Source organism: Oncorhynchus nerka, linkage group LG24, assembly GCF_034236695.1.
Source record: "Oncorhynchus nerka isolate Pitt River linkage group LG24, Oner_Uvic_2.0, whole genome shotgun sequence".
NCBI lineage: Eukaryota > Metazoa > Chordata > Actinopteri > Salmoniformes > Salmonidae > Oncorhynchus > Oncorhynchus nerka.
In genome coordinates this window covers 33125513-33151505 of record NC_088419.1, presented here as the reverse complement: position 1 = coordinate 33151505, position 25993 = coordinate 33125513, and the positions used below count along the sequence as shown (strand labels likewise).

The 25993-nt window shown below is 40.8% G+C and overlaps 1 protein-coding gene across 3 annotated transcripts in view; it reads right to left on the bottom strand.

Moving 5' to 3' along the window:
* Positions 1 to 1818: 1818 nt before the first annotated feature.
* Positions 1819 to 25993, bottom strand: part of LOC115107875 (ankyrin repeat and SOCS box protein 2-like) — a 33515-nt gene continuing 9340 nt past the window's right edge. Inside the window, exons 3-10 of one of the 3 annotated variants that reach the window (XM_029631597.2) lie at positions 20177 to 20346; positions 19424 to 19579; positions 18677 to 18922; positions 18346 to 18517; positions 13714 to 13761; positions 6232 to 6805; positions 5833 to 5986; positions 1819 to 4591 (exon numbers count right to left, since the gene is read on the bottom strand). In XM_029631597.2, coding sequence (XP_029487457.1) covers positions 4434 to 4591; positions 5833 to 5986; positions 6232 to 6805; positions 13714 to 13761; positions 18346 to 18517; positions 18677 to 18922; positions 19424 to 19579; positions 20177 to 20346 — 1678 coding nt within the window. In that variant the 3' untranslated portion in view covers positions 1819 to 4433. The remainder of the gene's footprint in view (positions 4592 to 5832; positions 5987 to 6231; positions 6806 to 13713; positions 13762 to 18345; positions 18518 to 18676; positions 18923 to 19423; positions 19580 to 20176; positions 20347 to 25993) is intronic. The other 2 variants (XM_029631598.2, XM_029631600.2) reach the window with 2 other exon arrangements.

The following is a 25993-nucleotide window of genomic DNA, read 5'->3' as shown; positions in this document are numbered from 1 at the left end:
TTGTCTGAGACATTACTACTAATGATAGTATGTCATAAACTGTATCTTGGAAAGTCACATTCAGATTCACATGCAATTGTTGTGAAATGTAAATGTTTAAATAGGAAACTATTTGTGAAAAGATTAAATGTAATTTAAGCTTCTTAAATGAGAGAATGGTTTGTCATAAAGTAAACTCTGCTCACTCAGAGGGGGCCTCTGAGTGAACAGACAGTGGTTGTAAACTATGAAACACGCCCTTCTATTTACCACGATATAAGCCCGTTGACAAAAATCCAAGGACGAGAGGACAAGAGGACGACGGTCCCTATGTTGAAAGGGCTAAGATAAGAACCTAACGAAATTAGCATAGAATTTCAACGTGAAAATTACGATCGTCACGCCAAAAGGATGAATTTCGACCATACCAGCCAGAGTATAGCATGAGCTTATAGTATGGCAACTTGGTATGAACTTTGAACTCTTATTCACAACTGTTATTGTGAAGTGGAAACGTCTAGGAGCAATAACGGCTCAGCCGCGAGTGGTAGGCCACACAAGCTGACAGAACATGACCGCCGAGTACTGAAGCGCGTAAAAATTGTCTGTCCTCGGTTGCAACACTCGCTACCGAGTTCCAAACTGACTCTGGGAGCAAGGTCAGCACAATAACTGTTATTTGGGAGCGTAATGAAATGGGTTTCCATGACCAAGCAGCCGCACACAAACCTAAGATCACCATGTGCAATGCCAAGCGTCAGCTGGAGTGGTGTAAAGCTCATCGCCATTGGACTCTGGAGCAGAGGAAACGTGTTCTCTAAAGTGATGAATCATGATTCTCTATCTGGCAGTCTGACGGACGAATCTGGGTCAGGAGTCAGGAGAACACTACCTCCCCCAATGCATAGTGCTAACTGTAAAGTTTGGTGGAGGAGGATTAATGGTCTGGGGCTGTTTTTCATGGTTAAGGCTAGGCCCCTTAGTTTCATTGAAGGGGAATCTTAACGCTACAGCATACAATAACATTCTAGACCATTCTGTGCTTGCAACTTTGTGGCAAAAGTTTGGGGAAGGACCTTTTCTGTTTCAGCATGAAAATGATCCCATGCACAAAGCGAGGTCCATACAGAAATGGCTTGTCGAGATCGGTGTGGAAGAACTTGACTGGCTGCAGAGCCCTGACCTCAACCCTATTGAACACCTATGGGATGAATTGGAATGCTGATTGCGAGTCAGGCCTAATTGCACATCATCAGTGCCTGACCTCACTAATGCTTGTAGCTGTCCCTGCAGCAATATCCTAACATCTGGTGGAAAGCCTCCCAGAAGAGTGGAGGTTGTTATAGCAGCAAAGGGGGGGACCAACTCCATGTTAATGCCCATGATTTTGGAATGAGATATTCAACGACCAGGTGTCCATATACTTTTGTTCTTGTAGTGTCTTTGATACCATTCCACCAATTCCTCTCCAGCCATTACCACGAGCCCGTCCTCCCTAATTAAGGTGCCACCAACCTCCTGTGATCTACAGAAGTAGTTCTGTCCAACGCTAGAGGGCAAGAGGGATGAAGGTATAAACACAACTTTATCCATAGAGCAATCGGCTGTGAAGTCATTTGGCTCCGTCATGAGGAGTTTGTCTGAAGTGAAGTGCAAGCATGCACACACACACATTCTAATCAACAATTATTATTTATTCAGGAATGCTAGACCTTAAAACTGGAAACGCAAACATGTAATTATTGCATATCCCAATGAATACAATCAATGAGTCTTTTTTTAAATGGTTAATTACTGGACTAATGGATTATTTGATGACTAATGATCAACCCATAGAAATTGATATTCAAATGATGTTTATTTTTTCCACAGACACAAGATTGAATTGTTTCCATGATCGGAAATACAAGTACATGGATGTCACCTTCTAAAGAAATATACCCAAATATTAGAAAAAGGTGACCCGTACCTCAGATGTCATACAGAATACTGCAAATACACAAATTGGAATCTATTTACACATATCAAATTAAATATAGTGCTTTGTTCTCATATTCTCAATCTCTCCTGTGAAATTTACTCTCAGAAAATGCTGTAAACCTTAATGTTCAACTCCTATATGTGGCATAAGTTAAACTGTAAAAATTTCATATTTACAAAAACACAACGTATATACTGAAATCGTTGAAGTCTGAATTTTACATCCACATAGGTTGGAGTCATAAAGTATTGTTTTTCAACCACTCCACATATTTCTTGTTAACAAACTATAGTTTTGGCAAGTCAGTTAGAACATCTATTTTGTGCATGACACAAGTAATTCACTTATAATTCACTGTATCACAATTCCAGTGGGTCAGAAGTTTACATACACTAAGTTGACTGTGTATGTAAACAGCTTGGAAAATTCCATAAAAGGATGTCATGGCTTTAGAAGCTTCTGATTGGCTAATTGACATCATTTGAGTCAATTGGAGGTGTACCTGTGGATGTACTTCAAGGCCTTCCTTCAAACTCAGTGCCTTTTTGCTTGACATCATGGGAAAATCTGAATAAGTCAGCCAAGATCTCAGAAAAGAAATTGTAGACCTCCACAAGTCTGGTTCATCCTTGGGAGCAATTTCCAAATGCCTGAAGGTACCACGTTCATCTGTACAAACAATAGTACGCAAGTATAAACACCATGGGACCATGCAGCCGTCATACCGCTCAGATAGGAGACGCGTCTCCTAGAGATAGAGACTTTGGTGCGAAAAGTGCAAATCAATCCCAGAACAGCAAAGAACCTTGTGAAGATGCTGGAGGAAACGGGTACAAAAGTATCTATATCCACAGTAAAACAAGTCCTATATAGACATAACCTGAAAGGCCGCTCAGCAAGGAAGAAGCCATTGCTCAAAAACCTCCATAAAAAAGCCAGACTACGGTTTGCAACTGCACGTGGGGACAAAGATCGTACTTTTTGGAGAAATGTCCTCTGGTCTGATGAAACAAAACAGAACTGTTTGGCCATGGCCATAATGACCATCGTTATGTTTGGAGGAAAACGGGGGAGGTTTTGCGAGCCAAAAAACACCATCCCAACCATGAAGCACGGGGGTGGCAGGATCATGTTGTGGGGGTGCTTTGCTGCAGGAGGGACTGGTGCACTTCACAATATAGATTTAATCATGAGGAGAGAAATTTATGTGGATATATTGAAGCAACATCTCAAGACATCAGTCAGGAAGTTAAAGCTTGGTCACAAATGTGTCTTCCAAAAAGACATTGACCACACGCATACTTCCAAAGTTGTGGCAAAATGGCTTAAGGACAACAAAGTCAAGGTATTAGAGTGGCAATCACAAAGCCCTGACCTCAATCCCATAGAAAATGTGTGGGCAGAACTGAAAAAGCGTGTGCGAGCAAGGAGGCCTACAAACCTGACCCAGTTACACCAGCTCTGTCAGGAGGAATGGGCCAAAATTCACCCAACTTATTGTGGGAAGCTTGTGGAAGGCTACCCGAAAGGTTTGACCCAAGTTAAACAATTTAAAGGCAACACTACCATATACTACTTGGGGGTATGTAAACTTCTGACCCACTGGGAATGTGATGAAAGAAATAAAAGCAGAAATCATTCTCTCTACTATTATTCTGACATTTCACATTCTTAAAATAAAGTGGTGATCCTAACTGACCTAAGACAGGGAATGTTAATTAGGATTACATTTCCGTAATTGTGAAAAACTGAGTTTAAATGTATTTGGCTAAGGTGTATGTATACTTCTGACTTCAACTGTACATATAAGGTAGCCTAAAAGAGTAAAATGTTTCCCAAAAATACTGTGCAATCAAATAGGCAGCTTTCCAAACCTTGACAAAAATCAATTTGTGTATTTATTTCATTTTTATATTTCATTGAGAAATTGAATAGACTATTCTCAATAACAATATTATGAAGTCTCACCTATAGTTGAAATTATGCAAAAAAATATCACAAATTCATAAAAGCTTGCCTTACAGGGTCCTATAACGCCCCAAAATTACTGTACACATAAACATGTACATTTTCTAAACTTGACACAAACCCATTTCAATATTTGTTTAAAAATGTTGCTTAAGTTGGTCTCACTGAAACAAACAAGTAATTAATATGATATTACTATAATTACCATTTGACCATGTACTTGTGAATACCTAGTAATTTAAATAAAAGTAATTACTAGAAAGTACCTAGAAATGTCTACAACAGTCAAATAAAATGCTACCAACTTTGGTAAGTCTACCTGTCGGGTGAGCTTATTAAATTACTATATAAGTCTGATCTTAAAGTTTAATTGTGAAATGTAACTGTACTCTACATTACTGCTCAAATATCAGTAAAAATATTCACACCATAAACACTGATTATGTCAATCAATTTTGTGCGGCATTCCCTGTGTCATCTCTTGTTTTGACTATGATGTCACTCTCTAGAATGCACAAAACTCTTCTTGTGTGCGCTCTTCGTGGTTAAGGTACTTGATTACTCGTGGTGGGAGGGGCAGTTTGTTGATGCACCTCAGTCTGTGGAGTCCAACCTGCTGCCGGATCTTCAGCCTACACAGCTGCATCAGCGGACGCGGGGGCGCTGTAAGACAATGGCAACAGATACGGTAATATGTGACGCTTGTACATTATATAAACAGTATACATATAAGATGTGCACAAGTCACTCAAAATAAGTGCCTGTTTGGGCATTGGTGTGTGTGTGGCTGGGTGTGCACGCGTGCATGACATCCCCCTCATCACATAAGTAACCCCAGCAGCTGCTAGACATGAGCTCTGGGATCCAGGTCACGGCACCACTGTAACAGGCTGGTATCGAACCCTGGTTATCAACCACGCATACCATGCATACCGCTACACCAAAATTCTACCTTCTGTTGTGTAATAGACTCTAAGAAAAAAGGGTTATTTGGCTGTAGGGGAACCCTTAAGGGTTCTTTGGCTGTAGGAGAACCCTTAGAATAACCCTTTTTGGTTCCATGTAGAAACATTTTTGGTTCCAGATACATTTGAAGTCGGAAGTTTACATACACCTTAGCCAAACACATTTAAACTCAGTTTTTCACAATTCCTGACATTTAATCCTAGTAAAAATTCCCTGTCTTAGGTCAGTTAGGATCAACACTTATTTTAAGAATGTGAAATGTCAGAATAATAGTAGAAAGTGATTTATTTCAGCTTTTATTTCTTTCATCACATTCCCAGTGGGTCAGAAGTTTACATTCACTCAATTAGTATTTGGTAGCCTTGCCTTTAAAATTGTACACCAATTCACTCAAATGATGTCAATTAGCCTATCGGTAGCTTCTAAAGCCATGACATCATTTTCTGTAATTTTCCAAGCTGTTTAAAGGCACAGTCAACTTAGCACATGTAAACTTCTGACCTACTGGAACTGTGATACAGTGAATTATAAGTGAAATAGTCTGTCTGTAAACAATTGTTGGAAAAATTACTTGTGTCATGCACAAAGTAGATGTCCTAACCAACTTGGCCAAACTATAATTTGTTAACAAGAAATTTGTGGAGTGATTGAAAAATTAGTTTTAATGACTCCAACCTAAGTGTATGTAATCTTCCGACTTCAACTATATAACCCTTTTAAATTCCATGTAAAACCCGCTGTAGAAAGGGTTCTACATGGAACCCAAAAGGATTCTACCTGGAACCAAAAATTGTTATTCTAAGGGTTCTCCTACAGCCGAAGAATCCTTAAAGGTTCTAGACAGCACTTTTCTAAGAGTGTCTGTATGTGTGTGTGTGTGTGTGTGTACAGTATGGGTATGTGTGTCTGTGCTTGTTTGCAAGTCTGGGGACACTCACTTGCTTTCTCCTTGATGGCTTCCCAGTCCCCAAAGCTATCTAGGTGTTCAGTAAGTCTGGAGCAGAGTTTCACATGGCCAACATAATCCAGGAGTACGTCTATGATGGGTCCTGCCCAGCGGTTTATTGCCTGAGTTGAGATTATCTCACAGAACTATTGATGGAAAGACAAAAAGCGATGGTAGGCTATGGTATATTGTATTTTTAAGTCCCCACAAGAAAGTGTTCCAAATACCTGTGCTAACATGACAGCATGACAGTTACATAGGAGATTACAGTGTAGGTAAACATTGTTACATAGTACTTATAGCTGTTATACCTGGCTGTGGTATAATTAGTACTACTATGTAGTATAATAACTATACCAACCTAGTTAACTCCCATGTACATTTTGTTTACCTGAACAGCTTTCCCAGTATTCCTGCGTGTATCGTTATTGTAGCGCAAGTCATCCCTCTCAGATGTCTCTTGAATGGGTGGATGTGGACCACTGCCGTAAGTGCAGCTAAAACAGGAGTGGGCATCACAGCCATTGTCCATCAAATACTTCAGCATGGACAGGTACTTCATACTGAACATGACAGTGGCCGGGAATGAGGTGGGGTGAGTCAGGACATAGGCGTTAACGTTGGCCCCATGCTCCACCAGCAAAGTGACCAATTCGATACTACCCTGCCTCACAGCCACCAGTAGCGTGTTGAAGGTGTCTAGGTTGGGGTTGGCACCGGCTTCTAGAAGCATGGTGGTCGCTTCCACATTGCCGTTGGCGACGGCAAAGTATAGAATTGTGCTGCGATGATCCTCGTACATCTTGGAGCGGTCCTCTGACAGCATGGCATTGACATCGTAGCCGGCCTCGATTAGGACCTCCAGGACTTCATCCCTGTTGCACTCGGCGGCAAGATGGAGGGGACTGATGCCACTGCGATTCACTCTGGACTTGCTGGTGGCTTTGATCAGCAATGACACAATACTGAAATAGAAAACCACACAGGGGAAATTAGAGGGTGCCTAGAGTTGAGGATCAAGGGGTAGGGTTGCAAAATTCCCCCAAAATGTCCACGTTTTTCAGAAATCCCAGTTGGAGTATTCCCAGATGGAGAATTCCATCCCTGGTTTTTACCCTCCTGATTGTGGGTATCCTCCAACCAGAATTGTGTCCTCTATGAACTGAATGATTACTGTAGCATTATCATTAGTTGAGAATCCCTTTCTAACTTCTGTTTCTTCCAGTTGATGTGGGGACTCCTGGAGGAATGTGCAAGGCAAGTCGGTAGAGTCGGAAACATAAACTAGGGGGTAGGGTAGTGTAAAGGATAGAGGCAAGGGGGAGAGCACAATCATTATTTAAAAAAAATATAACGTGGTTGCAAGCAGCAATGAACAGGGTTCACTGGATCACATAAAGGTCAAAAGATCAGTAGAATAACAAAGCAAGCACTCTATCATGTAGAAACTATCTTCCTTTATGTGGAATCAGTGAAAGCATTACCATGTTTACTCGATCCCTCCGATGTCAACAACTACAGACCAGTATCCCTTCTTTCTTTTCTCTCCAAAACTCTTGAACGTGCCGTCCTTGGCCAGCTCTCCCGCTATCTCTCTCAGAATGACCTTCTTGATCCAAATCAGTCAGGTTTCAAGACTAGTCATTCAACTGAGACTGCTCTTCTCTGTATCACGGAGGCCCTCCGCACTGCTAAAGCTAACTCTCTCTCCTCTGCTCTCATCCTTCTAGACCTATCGGCTGCCTTCGATACTGTGAACCATCAGATCCTCCTCTCCACCCTCTCCGAGTTGGGCATCTCCGGCGCGGCCCACGCTTGGATTGCGTCCTACCTGACAGGTCGCTCCTACCAGGTGGCGTGGCGAGAATCTGTCTCCTCACCACGCGCTCTCACCACTGGCGTCCCCAGGGCTCTGTTCTAGGCCCTCTCCTATTCTCGCTATACACCAAGTCACTTGGCTCTGTCATAACCTCACATGGTCTCTCCTATCATTGCTATGCAGACGACACACAATTAATCTTCTCCTTTCCCCTTCTGATGACCAGGTGGCGAATCGCATCTCTGCATGTCTGGCAGACATATCAGTGTGGATGACGGATCACCACCTCAAGCTGAACCTCGGCAAGACGGAGCTGCTCTTCCTCCCGGGAAGGACTGCCCGTTCCATGATCTCGCCATCACGGTTGACAACTCCATCGTGTCCTCCTCCCAGAGCGCTAAGAACCTTGGCGTGATCCTGGACAACACCCTGTCGTTCTCAACTAACATCAAGGCGGTGGCCCGTTCTTGTAGGTTCATGCTCTACAACATCCGCAGAGTACGACCCTGCCTCACACAGGAAGCAGCGCAGGTCCTAATCCAGGCACTTGTCATCTCCCGTCTGGATTACTGCAACTCGCTGTTGGCTGGGCTCCCTGCCTGTGCCATTAAACCCTACAACTCATCCAGAACGCCGCAGCCCATCTGGTGTTCAACCTTCCCAAGTTCTCTCACGTCACCCCGCTCCTCCGCTCTCTCCACTGGCTTCCAGTTGAAGCTCGCATCCGCTACAAGACCATGGTGCTTGCCACGGAGCTGTGAGGGGAACGGCACCTCAGTACCTCCAGGCTCTGATCAGGCCCTACACCCAAACAAGGGCACTGCGTTCATCCACCTCTGGCCTGCTCGCCTCCCTACCACTGAGGAAGTACAGTTCCCGCTCAGCCCAGTCAAAACTGTTCGCTGCTCTGGCCCCCCAATGGTGGAACAAACTCCCTCACGACGCCAGGACAGCGGAGTCAATCACCACCTTCCGGAGACACCTGAAACCCCACCTCTTTCAGGAATACCTAGGATAGGATAAAGTAATCCTTCTCACCCCCCTAAAAGATTTAGATGCACTATTGTAAAGTGGCTGTTCCACTGGATGTCTTAAGGTGAACGCACCAATTTGTAAGTCGCTCTGGATAAGAGCGTCTGCTAAATGACTTAAATGTAAATGTAATGTTTATCTCGCAATGCCACAAGGATGACGCAAGTTAAGTTTAGTCTAGTGCTGTAGGTTGGTTATATTTCTCAAATTCATTAGAGGCTACTTCACTGAATCTATAGGTACAATACTCCCATATTAGAATGTAGCAACTATTTTTTCTCAAAACCATTAAAGACTGATGTAATGAGTCTAAATAAAAAATCTGGAGTGAATCTGAAGTATGGTTCATGAGGAAAGATGATTGCAGATGATTTTCAGCATTAGTGTTACCGTAATTTCCGGACTATAAGCCGCTACTTTATTCCCACGCTTTGAACCTCGCGGTTTATACAACGCCGCCAAAAAACTGAGCACCGTCACATAATGTGACGTAAATCGCGCGCGCTCAAACTTCCCTTCATTCTGATTACGGTAGTAATTTTGTCACCCTCATCATGGCAAAGACAAGGAGAAATGCATATGATGCAGCTTTCAAGTTGAAGGCGATCGATCTGGCTGTTGGAAAAGGAAATAGAGCCGCTGCACGGGAGCTTGGCCTTAATGAGTCGATGATAAGACGTTGGAAAGCAGCGTGAGGAACTGACTCAGTGCAAAAAGACAACAAAAGCTTTCAGAGGGAAGAAAAGCAGATGGCCCAAATTATTTGCAGCCAGTCGACATCAGTGTAAATCGTGCATTTAAGGTGGCGCTCCGTGTTCAGTGGGAGGCTTGGATGACAAGTGGGGAGAAATCCTTCACTAAAACGGGCCGCATGCGAAGAGCAACTTATGGTCAAGTCTGCCAGTGGGTCCTGACAGCGTGGAGCATTGTCAAAAAATCCACTATCATCAACGGGTTTCGAAAGGCTGGACTGCTGCGTGTTGAAGGGGCAGCATGAGCTCAGCGGGGTATCTGCCTCCGGATGAAAGTGAGGAGAGCAACAATGAAAACGATCCAACATCGGATGAAGCAATTCTGAGGCTATTCAACTCCGACACCGAAGGAGATGGCTTCAGTGGTTTCAGTGCACAGGAGGAGGAAGATAGTGACCAATGACTTTCTTGGTAGGCCACTGTTTAATTTTTGTTACAAGCCGTGTTTCGTTTAAAGGCTGTGTAAAGTTAATTTGTTTCAATGTACCGGTAGGCACCTGCAGCTTATAGACGTGCAGCTTATTTATGTACAAAATACATATTTTTTAATGATTCAGTGGGTGCGGTTTATATTCAGGTGCGCTTAATAGTCCAGCAATTACGGTACATATGCAAATGAGTTGTTAATAATTTTTTGTTTTTTGAGACATCAAAAAATCTTAGGGATGTCCATGATAGCGATGACACGTTTCAAGTTGAAAAGCCACTGTGGAGCCATTTTACAGGGGTTTAAATGTACACCTAAAATCTGATTTTTGATTTGTCAATAACTCAGTCATCTTTTTACCAATCCCTTAGATTTTCTCAAACTAAGTTAAGAAATGTACCATGGGCATACATTCTAAATGGTTAATTTGGTCCTAGTGTTCATGACAATAAGAGTGTTTTTAGCGTATTGTAGCATATCAATTTTATGTTCTGAAACTCTTTAGGGACTATTGTGATGAGTCCTAAGACCACATTTGGAGTGAATCTGACTTTTAGTCCACAAGAAGATGTTTAATGATTATTTAAGCACTAGCGTTATATAGGCAACAATTAATGATGCACTATGCAGAAATCACGCAAACATTTCCTTTTTGCTAAAATTTGAATAAGTTGCGTAATTTCAGTTCATGTGACTAAAAAGCAAGTATAGTATAGTTAATCTTTCCGTAACCAAAAATATTGTATTTTCAGCTGTGAAGCTGGTGTACAAAAAATGTACTTAATAAGGGGAGGCATAGCAATAGCACACACAGAACAGATCTACTGCTTCATAGACTTGCTTTCAATGAGAATGACAGATCTATAACTCACATTTCTATGTGGATTTTGTCAGGTCGCCCAAAAAGTTACACATTGCTGCTTTAAAGGGATAGTTCAAGTTTACAAAATTACATATTAGTTTCCATATCTTGTAAGCAGTCTATGGACAAGGTATGAAATGTATTCGCATTTGTGGCAAAAACCCAAATTGAAATCATGGGACCGATATTACAATATTTTTGTGCATCATGTACAAATCATCTGAAAGTATCGAAAAATGTATTACAATGCTTAACAAAGTCACTTATAGATGATTTGGGTGAGCTATCACTTTAAGTACCTTAAAATGGTAAAAAATAAACAAAAATAGCTTCTTAGCAAATAGCAATTTCTCAATCAAGAATTTTGCTTGTTCTGTCTTGGGAGTGGTCTGTGTGGGGATGGGGAAACTGAAAAGTAGCTGTAATTGGCATAGAGATTTGAAACTATTTTATTAACTAATTTAGCACCTGGAGATGTCACCAGGCATGCCAAAACTCCATCCTACCAAAACAGGCTGAAAACAGACTGAAATAGCTAAGTACATTTAAAATGGTTATAGTTCTAGCATGCTAGCAGATTGTCACGACTTCCGCCGAAGTTGGTGCCTCTCTTTGTTCGGGCGGCATTCGGCGGTTGACGTCACCAGCTTTCTAGCCTCCGCCAATCTACATTTCTTTTTCCATTTGTTTTGTCCGTATTGTACACACCTGGTTCCCATTATGTGTTTCTGGATTTTTGTTCTCCTTGTTGGAAGATTATATTTGAGTAAATTCACTATTATTACTCATCTGTGTCCTGCGCCTGACTCCGACTTACCCACATCACATAGACTCTGACACAGATACCCATAGTCTTTGTGCCAACTCTAGTTTGCAATTACGCTAGCTCTAGTTAGCAACAATAAGAAGAAGACGACAGAGAAATCTAGTTGTGCTTTGCCTTCAGCAAGCACACCTAATTACACTGAACAAAAATATAAATGCAACATGTAAAGTGTTGGTCATATGTTTCACGAGCTGAAATAAAAGATCCCATAAATGTTCCATACGCACAAAAGCTTATTTCTATAAAATGTTGTGCACAAATAAATAAAATAAAAGGACAATAAAAGGCCACTCTAAAATGTGCAGTTTTGTCACACAACACAATGCCACAGATGTCTCAAGTTTTGAGGAAGTGTACAACTAGCATGCTGACTGCGGGACTGTCCACCAGAGCTGTTGCCAGATCATTTAATGTTCATTTCTCTACCATAACCAGGCTCCAATCTCATTTTAGAGAATTTCGCAGTACGTCCAACCGGCCTTATGGTATGGGCAGGCATAAGCTACGGATAACGAACATGATTGCATTTTATTAATGACAATTTGAATACACAGAAATACCGTGACGAGATTGTGAGGCCCATTTTTTAAGGTATCTGTGACCAACATATGCATATCTGTATTTCCAGTTATGTGAAATCTACAGATTAGGGCCTAATTTATTTATTTCAATTGCCTGATTTCCTCATATGAACTGTAACTTAGTAAAATCTTTGAAATTGTTTTATGTTAAGTTTATATTTTTGTTCATTTATATATTATATATTTATATTAATTTAATGCATTCGACAAACATTTTGCATTTTCATGCATTTTTGAAATCACAGCGTTGGACCGAGGTTACCTGAACGTATCCTCCTGAACTTGAATTGCGTCATCAGTAACCAATCAGAATGGTTATCTGTGGCAAGCTCACATAATGTAGAAAGATTCATTATATTTCTATAGACAAGATGGCATCTTGCATAGCAACAAACTGAAGGTGTTTGCACTTTTAAAACATTATCTTTTGCTAAATATATGGAATTTAACGTCTTTCCATCTTGCTGGTTTGGAAGTTATAATCCATGTGTCAGTGGAACAATTTGTCCACTTTAGTGAGGCAAAGGTTTGATGGTAAATTGTTCCCTACAAGCCCCTGATCAGATTTATATCTGATATCCTCTCCAAGAAATGTGCTTTCTGTTTTCCAAAACCTTTATATATCTTGTTGTAGTGAGTCTATGCAATAGAATGTTCACAGGCTGATAAAGGAATGTTAAAGGAATAATTAATGAAGGAATAATTATTATTGGGCACATTCTACCGACAGTATTATTGAAAGAGTTGTGTCAATGTTAGACCAATCCAATTAAAATCAATGGAGCCGTTTGGTGGCCATATTGGAAAATGTGTACAATAGCAAGCCATCAATGTTTAGGCTTTTCCTAGCTTCATGTAAAGTTTGGTGCACTCATTATGATCTTATTACACCAATTATTTATTCAGTTATGGTGGTGGCCATCTTGAAAATAGGCTGCTGGGACTGATCTTGTTCGGTGTAGTTATCATTGGGTTACCCTGTGATAATAGAGCACATCCCAATGCTGTCCAATTTGGCTCGATATACCCCAAAATGCATACATGTATGACCTTTGACCCCTATGAAAGATTGCATGTTGAGGTAGCCATTCATGGCCCAAAACATTTTTGGGACCAGAAGGTGAATCGATTTATCAGCTTTGGAGCTGTTTTCCAACATCCAACTCACTTTGTGTGAGCAGGTCTCCTCTGATACTGTAAACTGACAGCTTGCTATAACGCTAAAAGCTTAGATAATTCTGTTGTCATACCACACACTTTGACCACATGGGGATGAACATCATGGATATCATGCCACTCAATGGATTGAGTTTGAATGATTACATTTACTGACATTAATGACAACAAAAAAACACATTAAAAAGCTAACACAAAGTAAACCTCCATAAACAAAGCAATGGTTACAGAAAACATGAAAATATTAATATACAACAATATTACAGAGGACCAAAAAACATTTTAATAACTCATAAATAAATATTCTACTGAGCAAAGCTTGGGTTAAAGTCACATGTTAAAGGAGCGCTTATCTACCACAACTTCATTGGCAACTCCATTCAGACATAGGCACTTACTTAACTGACTTGTCATAATTGTAGAAGTCATAGGTCAGCAGGGTTTTTCTGGAAACAATACAATACAACAATGTATGATAATAATATATATAATAATAATAATATGTAGGCCAGGGGTACACAACATAATTATAATAATTTGGCTATCCCTGGTGTAGGCTATTTGTAAAATGGAAATTGAGAATAAACATACAGTGCCTTCAGAAAGTATTCATACCCCTTGACTTATTCCGTTACATCCTGAATTCAAAATTGATTAAATCGTTTTTTTTTAGAAATTAAACATGTTTTTAGAAATGTTGCAAATGTATTGAAAATAAAGTACAGAAATATCTAATTTACTTAAATATCCACACACGTTGCTATGACACTCCAAATTGAGCTCAGGGTCATCCAATTTCCTTTGATCATGCTTGAGATTTCACAACTTGATAGGAGTCCACCTGTGGTCAATTCAATTGTTTGTATATGATTTAGAAAGAAACACACGTCTATAAAATCCCACAGTTGACAGTCCAAGGAACTGTCCGTAGATCTCCGAGATTTTATTGTGATGAGGCATATATCTGGGGAAGAGTATAAAACCATTTCTAGTGTTGAAAGTTTCCAAGAGCACAGTGGTCTTCATCATTGAGACGGTGGGAGCGTTTTGAAGAAGGATGAGTTTCTGGTTTCCAGACATCTAGAGCGTGCCACCGTTATCATCGATCCTTTGATTCTCATGACTTTGTAAGGTTTAGGATTGTAGGGAGTCGTGAGTTTTCCTTTGACATGCTGACAGCAGAGTACCGTGTCTCCTGGTTTGAGTGTCGAGGTTTGTGCTCGGTTTTTGTAGTCAGCAGTCTCTTTCATACGTTGCTTTGCATGTCACGTAGCTTGATGTTTGGTGCGAAGTGAGGCATTGTGGGAAGTGTAGTGTAAAGTTTTCTTTCTTGTTGATTAGTTCCGTGAGAGGTTGCGCTGTAGTTTCTCAGAAAACTGTCGTGATTTTGTTTCCAAGGCTTTCCTTCAGAGTTTGTGACTGTGACAGACTTCTTGAGTGTTCTCATTAGGCGTTCTGCTTCAGCATTAGCTCTCAGTCAGTAAGGTGTTATCTTTCTGTGTTTAAATCCAAGGTAGTGGCTGAAATCTGTGAAGGACTGTCCATTGAAGGGAGGTCCATTGTCCATTTTTACAATCTCAGGTACTTTGTCAATGTTTCGACATAGACAGTGGTTCCATATGATTTCCTGCAGTGGCAGCTTGACATGGAATGCAGTGCTGAATTGCTTTTTCTACCATGTCATCCATGCCTGGAAACCAAACATTCTCTCTCAGTATCTGTTTTGTTTTCACAATACCTAGATATCCTGTGTGAGCTAGGTTGATTGCTTTGTTATGGAGAAAGGCTGGAAGAACGAGCCGTGTTCCTCTCAGAAAGGATGTTTTCTTGTGCATTGATTGTTAGTTCATGTCTCATGCGAAAGAGTGCTTTTAATGTTTGGAAATCAACATCTTGTGTGTCATGTAGTGAATCTTGCCAAGTTCCTGTGGACAATAGGCACATCACCTTCTGTAGAGCTGAGTCTTTGTTTCTTCTTGCACCTCTTTTAGAATCAGAACTGTGTTGTCAATGATAAAGTTCACATATTTGTCTGCCATGCAAGAGGTTCTTTGTGCTGTTTCCCCTGCGATGGGATGTCTTGACATGTATTCGGCGGGGTTATTTTTACTGGCTTTGTACTTCACAGTGTAGCTGTAGGGTTGTAGTCTCAGTCTCCATCGCTCAAGCCATGCTGGGGGTGTGGCTTTTGGGTTGTTGAAGATAAGCTCTACTCGTTTATGGTCTGTGATGACCGTGAAGTGAACTCCGTAGAGATACAAGTGAAAGGGTTCACATGCCCAGATGATCGCCAGAGCTTCTCTCTCGGTTTGTGAGTAGCGCTATTCAATCTCTGAAAGCGCGCCGCTGGCATATGCGATGATCTGGAGGTCTTTGTCACTTGTAGGGTTGTGCTGACTTAGTATGGCACCTAAAGCATTTTGGCCGAGGTCAACTAGCAGTGTCGACCTCTTGGCTGGGTCAAAGTAGGATGTCGTCGTGTGCTGCAACAGGTGTGATCTTTTCTTGTGAGCTCACAAAGAGGCTGTGTGGTTGTTGCGAAGTCTGGGATGAACCGTGAGCAGTATCGTATCATACAAAGTAGACTGCAAACTTCCGGGACATTTTGAGGATCAGGCTTTACCAGGGGTCTTGGGTTTTGGTCTGGGATACCCATGGCGTTGGCCCACTGATTTTTTTCAATGGTGTCTTGGCTTTGCAGTGTGTCAAGCTCCTGTTGAACTTTTTCTTTCATGTGGAAAGGAATCCTCCTGTGTGGTTGTACTGCTGTTTGAACTGTGTCATCAATGTGCAGCTTCACTTGAAAGTCTTTCGAGTTTTCCAATGCCTTGGAAGAGGTCCTGGTATTCATTTATAAACTGGCTTATGAAAGAACCATCAGCTGGTTCACTTGGAGTGGACCGAGAGTTTATTATTTTCAGAAGTCCAAGGTCTGTTGCTGTCTGACAGCGAAGTAGTGAGCCAGAGTCACCTTTGACTGCATAGAAAGTGGTATCCACCATCTTAGTCTTGGAGCAGACTGGTACTGTGAATTTTCCTCTCAGTGGAAGTGGTTCGGAGCCATAAGCAAAGATGTTTGTTTTAGCCTGTTTTAATTCACAGCTGGACTTGAACTTGTCACATGTGACATCAATGTTAACGCTTGCACCTGAATCAAAAATAACATCCACAGTTGTGTTCAAAATGGTAACTTGGATGTGTGGTTGGAATGGTTTCTGTAGTGTACACACAACATACACATAATCATCATCAGAGCTTGGTGAGGTGTCTTGTTTTTGTGTCTATTTGTCTTCTTGTGACTGCGTGACTTGTGACTTTATGCACTTTGTGTTTCGGACGCTGTTGGGTTAGTTTTTCAGCAACTGGAGGAGTGGACTTGGTGGTTTGTGATCTACAGCATTTTTTTAAGTGATTCAACTTTCCACATCATTTCCTTTTTTTCCCACTTGCAGGGCAATTTGTTTGTCCTCCTTCGTTGTGGGAATTTTTCTCCACAGTTATTGCGTATTCTGTTTTGACTTTTGTCGCTTTCATTTTTGTAGCCCTGGCTTTTGTTATATTTTTTATTTTGCACAGTGCACACTGAAGTTATTTTTGTGATTTTTAATGAGCATTATCCATGCCTGCAGCTTGTTTATCTGACATCTCTTGTGCGCTGCCTGTATCAAGTAGTTGTTGGAGAGCCATTGAAACATCTTTTAGCCCCATCCGGTGGATGCTAATTGCTTCAATCGTGTGTGGTAAGCATCCAAGGTTTCGTTTTCATTTTGTCTTGCTTGTCTGAAAACGTAGGTTCCATTTTATGTGTTGACTTTTGGACAGAAATTTGCATTGAGCTTGGCTACAGCTGTAACATAGTCATCATCTGCTCTTGCAGTCTGTCAAGTATACCGTACACATCCGACCCTGCATAGTGTAACAGTAATGCCATTTTCTGTATGTTATCCGCAATGTCTAATGCAACTAGAAAAATCTTGAATCTGTTGATCCATTTTTTCCACCTCGAGCCGATTGAGTTGTGCTCTAGCTATCGTGGTGTTGTACGATGTTAGCTGAATATGATGCTAGCTAGGCTGTTGTTGCTGTCTGTGTTTACTCACATAGGTACGTAGTTTGTCTTGTATATTGCATTCTTCTCTTGCGCGTTTCACTCGTCGCCAATGGTAACGTCCGCTGATTAGATTGCTTATGTTTGTAAGAACTGAGGTCTGGGCATTCGTATATTTTAGTTTAACTTTGCTCGCAAGTACTGACAACACATGGCATATCACTGTTTGGCTACTGTAAAACATGGAACTGGAATCCCACAGTACGAATACACAGACTGGATTATGGCATAATGTTCACTACATTACACTGTTCACCTCCTCTCCCCATGTAATTTAACAGAATTTGAAAAAATCTGCAAGGGGGGAAATCCCCAAATCCAGATGTATAAAACTGATACCCACGTACCCAAGATGACTCAAAGCTGTAATCTCTGCCAAAGGTTTTTCTACATAGTATTGACTCAGCGGTGTGAATAGTTATGTAAATGAGATATTTCTGTGTTTAATTTTCAATGCATTTGACAAATTCTTAAAACATGGTTTCGCTTTGTTGTCATGGGGTTTTGCGTGTAGATGGGTGAGAGAAAAAAAAACTATTTAATCCATTTTGAATTCAGGCTTTAACACAAAATGTGGAATAAGACAAAGGGTATGAATACTTTCTGAAGGCACTGTGCCTCTCATATAATGAGACATACAGCATCAAAAATAATCTGTAAGTAACTTAATTCAGCTGATTTGGACTTGAAGTGCGAAAAATGCTAATATCGGTAGCATTGCCTTGGATATGTGCCACAGCACTTGGAAACAGTGGCCAGGTAAACAAAACATAGATTGCTGTCATACCTTGTCCACAGACTGCTTACAGGGTAAAGGGTAAACCAAAATGTAATTTTGTAATTCGGGCAAACTATCCCTTTAAGTGTACTGTGCGGGGATGTCTTCCCATATTTCAAGGTTATTGAAGCTAATTGCGCCTACCCATCAGTTCCTCGTTGGGCAGCGATATGTAGTGGCAGAAGTCCTTTCTTGCCCGCTTTGTTGGCATCAGCATTCTGAGAAAGAAGAAGCTTCACAATGTCTTCATGGCCATTCTTAGCCGCCTCATACAGAGCTGTGGCCCCATCGCTGGCCTCGCTGTTGATATCAGCACCTACAACATATATTCAGTGTGACATACAGTAAGAAACGTCAACCAAATATCCATGGTTAGAGCTCCATAACTGCTCTATGTGGTGTGTGGACTGTCTCAATTCGGTGTAATGTCATTTGGCCTACAGAATTCACCCGCTTTTCGAGGGGAAAATCGTACCGTGTTTAATGAGAAATCGAAGTGTTTCCACGCATCCACTCTGGGCTGCAGTAAACAGGGGCGTGATACCGTACATGTTGGTTGGGCTGAGCTTAGCCCCGGCCTTGAGCAACATCTCACATATCTCCACACTGTTGCGGCTCACAGCCTCCTGGAGAGCCGTCCAGCCCTGGATGCAGTGTTTGTTCACCACAGCACCGTGATTCAGAAGCATGGCCACAATCTCAGCATTCTCCTTTTCACAAGCTGTGGAATACGGTCAAAGATTGACAGACGGGAGAAATGGAAGATTTCCCAGCCTTTGTTAGTCATGGTAGGCAGTGTTTCCTAAACAAGGGTTTGAGGTTATTCCCAGGGTACAGCTTGCAGGTACTGGGAGAGCGAATATGTAATGGCAGATTTTGGGTGTAGTTGTATAGGTCTTCCAATCACCTCTCCTTTCTCCGGAAGTGTGCACTTGTTCACTAGTACTCCCCACAAATGTAAAAGCATTCAATCGCTGTAGGCATGGTCTGGAGGGATTTTCCACCACCATGTTTCTTATACCAGTGATTTTCTTTCAAATCTACAGCCCAGCCAACCCAAAGGCAAGTTTTTCAGCCAAGGTTTTCTCACAGTGTTGCTGCCCAACAAGTTATTTTACTATCAGTCAAGTAGTCTATGACTTACTACGTTTAGAACAAAAGGATAATGACAAAGAGGTTGGAAGATATAGGTCTTAGTAGGTCTCTAAGGCAAATGTGTTACCTTTGTAGAGGGGGGTCTCTCTCTCCTTTGTGGCGAGTTCTGGGTCTGCCCCTTTCTCCAGAAGCGCCTCTACACAGGCCACCCTTTCCCTGCCCACCGCCAAGATAAGGGCAGTCTGGCCTTTCAAGTCGCATTTGTTAATCATTCCAGGTTGAGCTTGAAAAGTGGAAAGAAGAACACAGGAGACAAACATGAGACTAGGTTTTTTCTTTATTTTATACAGTTTTTTTAAAGTCAGCTATTTAGCTGGCATTTACATGGAAAACTGTGAAATACTTTGTAATGAAATGTCAACCATAAAAGCGCCCACAGGGGTAAATTTAGAATAACATCATTTCTAAAGGCTTTTTTAAATCCTTTTGAATGTTTTTTTTACTTTGTCAACCAACATTTGGCACAGTTGTAAATGTATGTAACCTGAAAATATATATCTATTTACATGTATTACAAAAGGTTAATGAATGAAAAGTGTTAATGCTTGACAGACAGTGTTTTTTTGCAATGAATACCAATTTGGGGTAAAATCAAATGGACCACATTAGTGCTTTTGAGCAAAAAAACATGTTGGCGTTTTTAAGGTTAAAATGGGTGTTCTATTTGGTATGGACTACTATTGCATTCAAATGTTAAAAATAAAAAATAAATTGGCGTGAGCCCAGAAAATATCCATTGTTAAACCATAAAGGACAACAATAATCCAATGAATGACTTTGCATCACTATGTACATCTATGGAGTTTTGAATTGCACTTACCCCCAAGAAGAACCCTGACACACTGGTCTTGGCCATAATATGCAGCCTCGTGCAGCGGGATCCATCCATACTTGTCAGGCTGCAGTATGTTATTCCCGGTGTCTTTAGCCATAGCTCGTAACGTAGTCACATCACCATTCAGGATGGCTTTCACAATAGTGTCCTCTTCTCTAATAGGCAAACATACCCACCATCATCCATTTACCCTTTTTCACCTTGTCCACATACAATGCCTTCAGAAAGTATTCATACCCCTTGACTTATGCCACATTTTGTTTGTGTTACAGTCTTAATTCAAAATAGATTCACTTTTTTACCCATCTACACAATACCCCATAGTGATAAAGTGAAAATATGTTTTATTTATAAAAAATGAAATACAGAAATCTAATTTACATAAGTATTCACACCCCTGAGTCAAAACATGCTAGAATCACCTTTGGCAGCGATTAGGCTGTGCATTTTTCTTGGTAAGTCTCTAAGAGCTTTGCACACCTGGATTGTAAAATATTTTCACATTATTATTTTAAAAACTCAAGCTCTGTCAAGTTGGTTGTTGATCATTGCTAGACAGCAGTGGAGGATGCTGAGGGGAGAACAGCTCATAATAATGGTTGGAATGGAGTAAATGGAATGGCATCAAACACTTGGAAACCATGTGTTTGATGTATTTGATATCATTCTACTGATTCCGCTCCAGTCATTACCACGAGCCCATTCCCAATTAAGGTGCCACCAACCTCCTGTGCTAAACATCCATTTTCAAGTCTTCCGATAGATTGTCAAACCAATTTAAGTCGAAACTGTAACTAGGCAACTCAGGAACATTCAATGTTGTTCGCTGCTCTGGCCCCCCAATGGTGGAACAAACTCCCTCACGACGCCAGGACAGCGGAGTCAATCACCACCTTCCGGAGACACCTGAAACCCCACCTCTTTAAGGAATACCTAGGATAGGATAAAGTAATCCTTCTCACCCCCCCCCCCCCCCCCTTAAAAGATTTAGATGCACTATTGTAAAGTGGCTGCTCCACTGGATGTCATAAGGTGAATGCACCAATTTGTAAGTCGCTCTGGATAAGAGCGTCTGCTAAATGACTTAAATGTAATGTAAATGTTGTCTGGGTAAGCAACTCCAGTGTATATTTGGCCTTGTGGTTTAGGTTATTGTCCTGCTGAAAGTTGAATTTGTCTCCCAGTGTCTGTTGGAAAGCACACACAAGCAGGTTTTCCCTCTAGGATTTTGCCTGAGCTCTATTAAGTTTATTTTTATCCGAAACAACTCCCTAGTCCTTGCTGATGACAAGCATACCCATGGTACATGATGCGGCTACCACAATGCTTTAAAATTTGAAGAGTGGTACTCAGTGATGTGTTGTTTTGGATTTGCCAAAATAAGCGGTTTGTATTCGGACATAAAATTCCTTTCTTTGCCACATTTTTTGCAGTTTAACTTTAGGGCCTTATTGCAAACAGGATGCACGTTTTGGAATATTTTTTATTCTATAGAAGCTTCCTTCTTTTCACTCTATCATTTAGGTTAGCATTGTGTATTAACTGAGGATGGATCAACAACATTGTAGTTTTCTCCTATCACAGCCATTTAAACTCTGTAAATGTTTTAAAGTCGCCAATCCCTGGTTTACATCCTCTCTGACAACTGAGTTAGGAAGGACGCTTGTATCTTTGCAGTAACTGAGTGTATTGATACACCATGCAAATTGTAATGAATAACTTCACCATGCTAAAAGAGATTTTCAATGTCTTTTTTTTATACCCGTCTACCAATAGGTGCCCTTTGTGAGGCATTGGAAAAGCTCCATTGGTCTTAGTGGTTGAATCTGTGTTTGAAATTCAGTGCTCGACTGAGGGACCTTACAGATACTGTAATTGTATATGTTGGGTACAGAGATGAGGTTGTCATAACAAAACAATGTTAAACACTATTATTGCACACCGAGTGAGTCCATGCAATGTATTACTTGTTAAGCACCGAGTCCATGCGACTTAGTATGTGTCTTGTTAATCACATTTTTTTTATAACTTATTTTTACTTGCCATAACGAAATGGTTGAATACTTATTGGTTCAAAACATTTCAGCTTTTCATTTTTTATTAATTAGTAAACATTTCAAAAACCATAATCCTACATTGACATAATGGGGTATTGTGTGTAGGCCAGTTACACAAAATCTCAATTTAATACATTGTTGTTAAGGGAATTTTTTATCAATGATGACTAATTATGTATACATTTCAATCAGAACTGATTAATCAGAATACTAGTGTGTTACTGTATATGTACTAATCCGAATACTATTATGTTACTGTATATGTACTAATCAGAATACTATTCTGTATATGTATGAGTTTTCTTTCTTGATCCCAGTACTGCAAATAATGTGTGTGTGAATGTGGTCAAGAGTTTAGAACAATGACGGTCTGTTCCTTGGTACAAATGAATGAACTATATCTCCAGACTGACTAGAATGCTTATCTACACTGGCTGACCTTGGCTTTAGGCGAGGAGGGAAGGCTTGAGAGCTATAGAGCCTTTCTACCAGTGTCAAGAAGAGACGGAAAATTTTGAAAACGCTGACGTCATTTTCAGTTTATAACCTGTGGTAAAATGTGTATGTACTCAGTACTTTCGAGAATAAACTCTGCTGTCTGATTTTAAGACTGGGCTCTGTCTATCATTATAGAATAAGGGAATTACAAATCCTTATGAATTGACAGAGTGTTTAATTTTAATTGGGTATTAAAACAGAGCGATTTAATTGCTTTAACAATTGTAAATGTATTGGTTAATTTAAAGGGGAATTCCACTACTTTTCAAACTCATGTTCATTATCTCCAGCACCATAGTGTCTATATAAAGTATGTGAAAATAGTGTTGTTGTTTAAATAATACAACAAAAAATAGTGCCATTTGTTATTAATTATTATTATCATCATCATCGTTATTATTTTGAACCCACTTCCCACATATGGAGAACTAAACTATATATATATATATATATATTTTTTTTATTCTTTATTATTCCAAATATTTAAAGTATACATTTTTTTTGCAAGGAGGGGGTATTTCTTTCCTTGTCTTCCTTCCCATCACTAACATATCAGAGCCTGCAGGGTGCTCTTTTAATGAAGTTACATCAAAGCTAAATCAATGTCATGATCACATAATGATTCATTTGTGTTCTGCATAACATAACCAAATATAATAGCATAGTATAACATTACTGTTAGCACAAAAGCACCACCAAATGTCTTATCACATTTAGGATGATAGTTGGAATGTTCTCATTTCTCTCTCAGCGCATGCCACCAGGCCTGCTCTAAAATTCACTCACGATGCAACACTACATAATTCAAGAAAATATTAATTCATATTCCCATGAAACTGATTGAGATCAAATGGTTAGCAGGCATGTGAAGAGCGTGAAGAATTATCATTCACGATTGAGAAGTACTAAAGGGAGAGGGAGGGTAAGCAGCAGCTAAGGAAAAAATATGTGTTCGTAAAGTAGGCCTCCAGGGGAGGAACTGGTGGTTTGATCACACAGCCTTAGCCTTTTAACTACAGAATGTAGAAATGCGTCCAGAGTGTGAATGATACCATGAAATCCGAGGGAGCCTCTATAAGGGGCCTTATCGCAAAGACTTAATGTAAGGGTAAAAATGTATTACATTTGTGGCATGAACACAACCAGTCATGATGTTTTCATCTGATTGTTAAACAAATCACTTAAAAAATTAGGATACCTGCGGCATCAAAATAACTCCAGCATCCAACTGTGCATGCTCCATTTGATGAATGTAAACAGATGTCTCTTTCCAAACACCATAAGTGTAATGACCTTCAGCGACTGTCATATGGCCTACTATAGAGACGTGTATTCATGGATGCCAAGGCAAGCCATGCTCCCCCAAAATGTGAACAATAAAAATAAATACAAACCTATCATGTTTCTTAATTTTCCTTCAATTTGCAAAGTGGCTGAAAGCATCTGAGCGAGTGAAACAGCGCCCCTCTCTCAGTATATGCAGCCCATGTATCTGATGCCATTTGGCCAAAAAGAGTATGATGTGAGATTGATGCATCTTGCTGTCGGCACGGGTCTCTGTCAAATTCGGTATATTTAGAGACCCCCTAAAGTTGGACATTTGTTGCCTTTAGAAGAGCCAAGTTAGAAATAATTTAAACTGGTAACTTTTTTTACTCATTCTTTTCTAATCTTTACAGGAAAATGCCACGGGCACTATCTGATGTGTGGAGACATTTCACTGCAGCTAATGTAGAAGGAAAAGCTGTGTACATTTGCAAATACTGTGCCAAATCATATGTGAAGAATGCAACAAAGATGCAGAATCATCTGGCAAAGGGAAAAAAGTTCCCTCAGCGCTCACGACAAGCAACCTCTGACAAAAGTCCCTCTACTTCTATTCGAGGTGAAAATGATGAATCAGACACCTTATCGATAGCAACAGCTCATAGTCCTCCTGGAATCATATGTTTTTTTGACTCAATGGAGGAATGAAGTCAGAGAAATGCTGATAAATGTCTTGCTCGAGCTGTGTTTGCAACTGTTTCACCTCTGATGCTCACAGGCAATGTGTATTGGAAGAGATTTGTAAATGTTCGTCGCCCAGCATACACCCCTCAAACCAGACATCCTTTATCTACTAATTTGCTGGATGCAGAGTTCAACAGAGTTCAAGTGAAGGTCAAGCAAATCATAGAGAAAGCAGACTGTATTGCAATCATCTCTGATGGGTGGTCGAATGTTCGTGGGCAAGGAATAATTAACTTCATCATCTCCACCCCTCAACCAGTATTCTACAAGAGCCCAGACACAAGGGAAAACAGACACACCAATCTCTATATTGCAGATGAGCTAAAGGCAATCATCAATGACCTTGGACCACAGAAGGTATTTGCACTGGTGACAGATAATTCTGTGAACATGAAGGCTGCTTGGTCTACGGTTGAGGCGTCCTACCCTCACATCACACCCATTGGCTGTGCTGCTCATGAATTTAATCTGCTCCTCAAGGACAGCATGGCACTGAAAACAATGGATACACTCTACAAGAGAGCCAAGGAAATTGTTAGGTATGTGAAGGGTCATCAAGTTATAGCAGTAATCTTCCTCACTAAGCAAAGTGAGAAGAATAAGAGCACCACATTGAAGCTGCCCAGCAACACTCGTTAGGGTGGTGTTGTCATCATGTTTGACATTCTCCTGGAGGGGAAGGAGTCTCTCCAAGAAATGGCCATTTCACAGTCTGCCGATATGGACAGCCCCATCAAGAGGATCCTCCTGGATCATGTATTTTTTGGAGAGATTGGTAAGCAGCCTGAATCTCCTGAAACCTATAGCAGTAGCCATTGCACGGATTGAGGGAGACAATGCTATCTTGTCTGATGTTCAGACTCTGCTTGCAGATGTAAGAGAAGAAATCCATACTGCCCTGCCCACTTCACTGTTGCTCCAAGCAAGGAAATTGCAGTTCTGAAATACATAAAAAAGCGTGAAGACTTCTGCCTGAGGCCCATACATGCCGCAGCATACATGTTGGACCCCAAGTATGCTGGCAGGAGCATCCTGTCTTGTGCAGAGATCAGCAAGGCCTATGGTTTCATCCCTACCGTGTCTCGCCACCTTGGCCTGGATGAGGGCAAGGTTCTTGGCAGTCTGGCGAAGTACACTTCCAAGCAAGAGCTTTCGGATGGAGATGCAATATGGCAGTCATGCTAGCATATTTCCTCAGCTACCTGGTGGAAGGGGCTTTGTGGATCTGAGGCTCTTT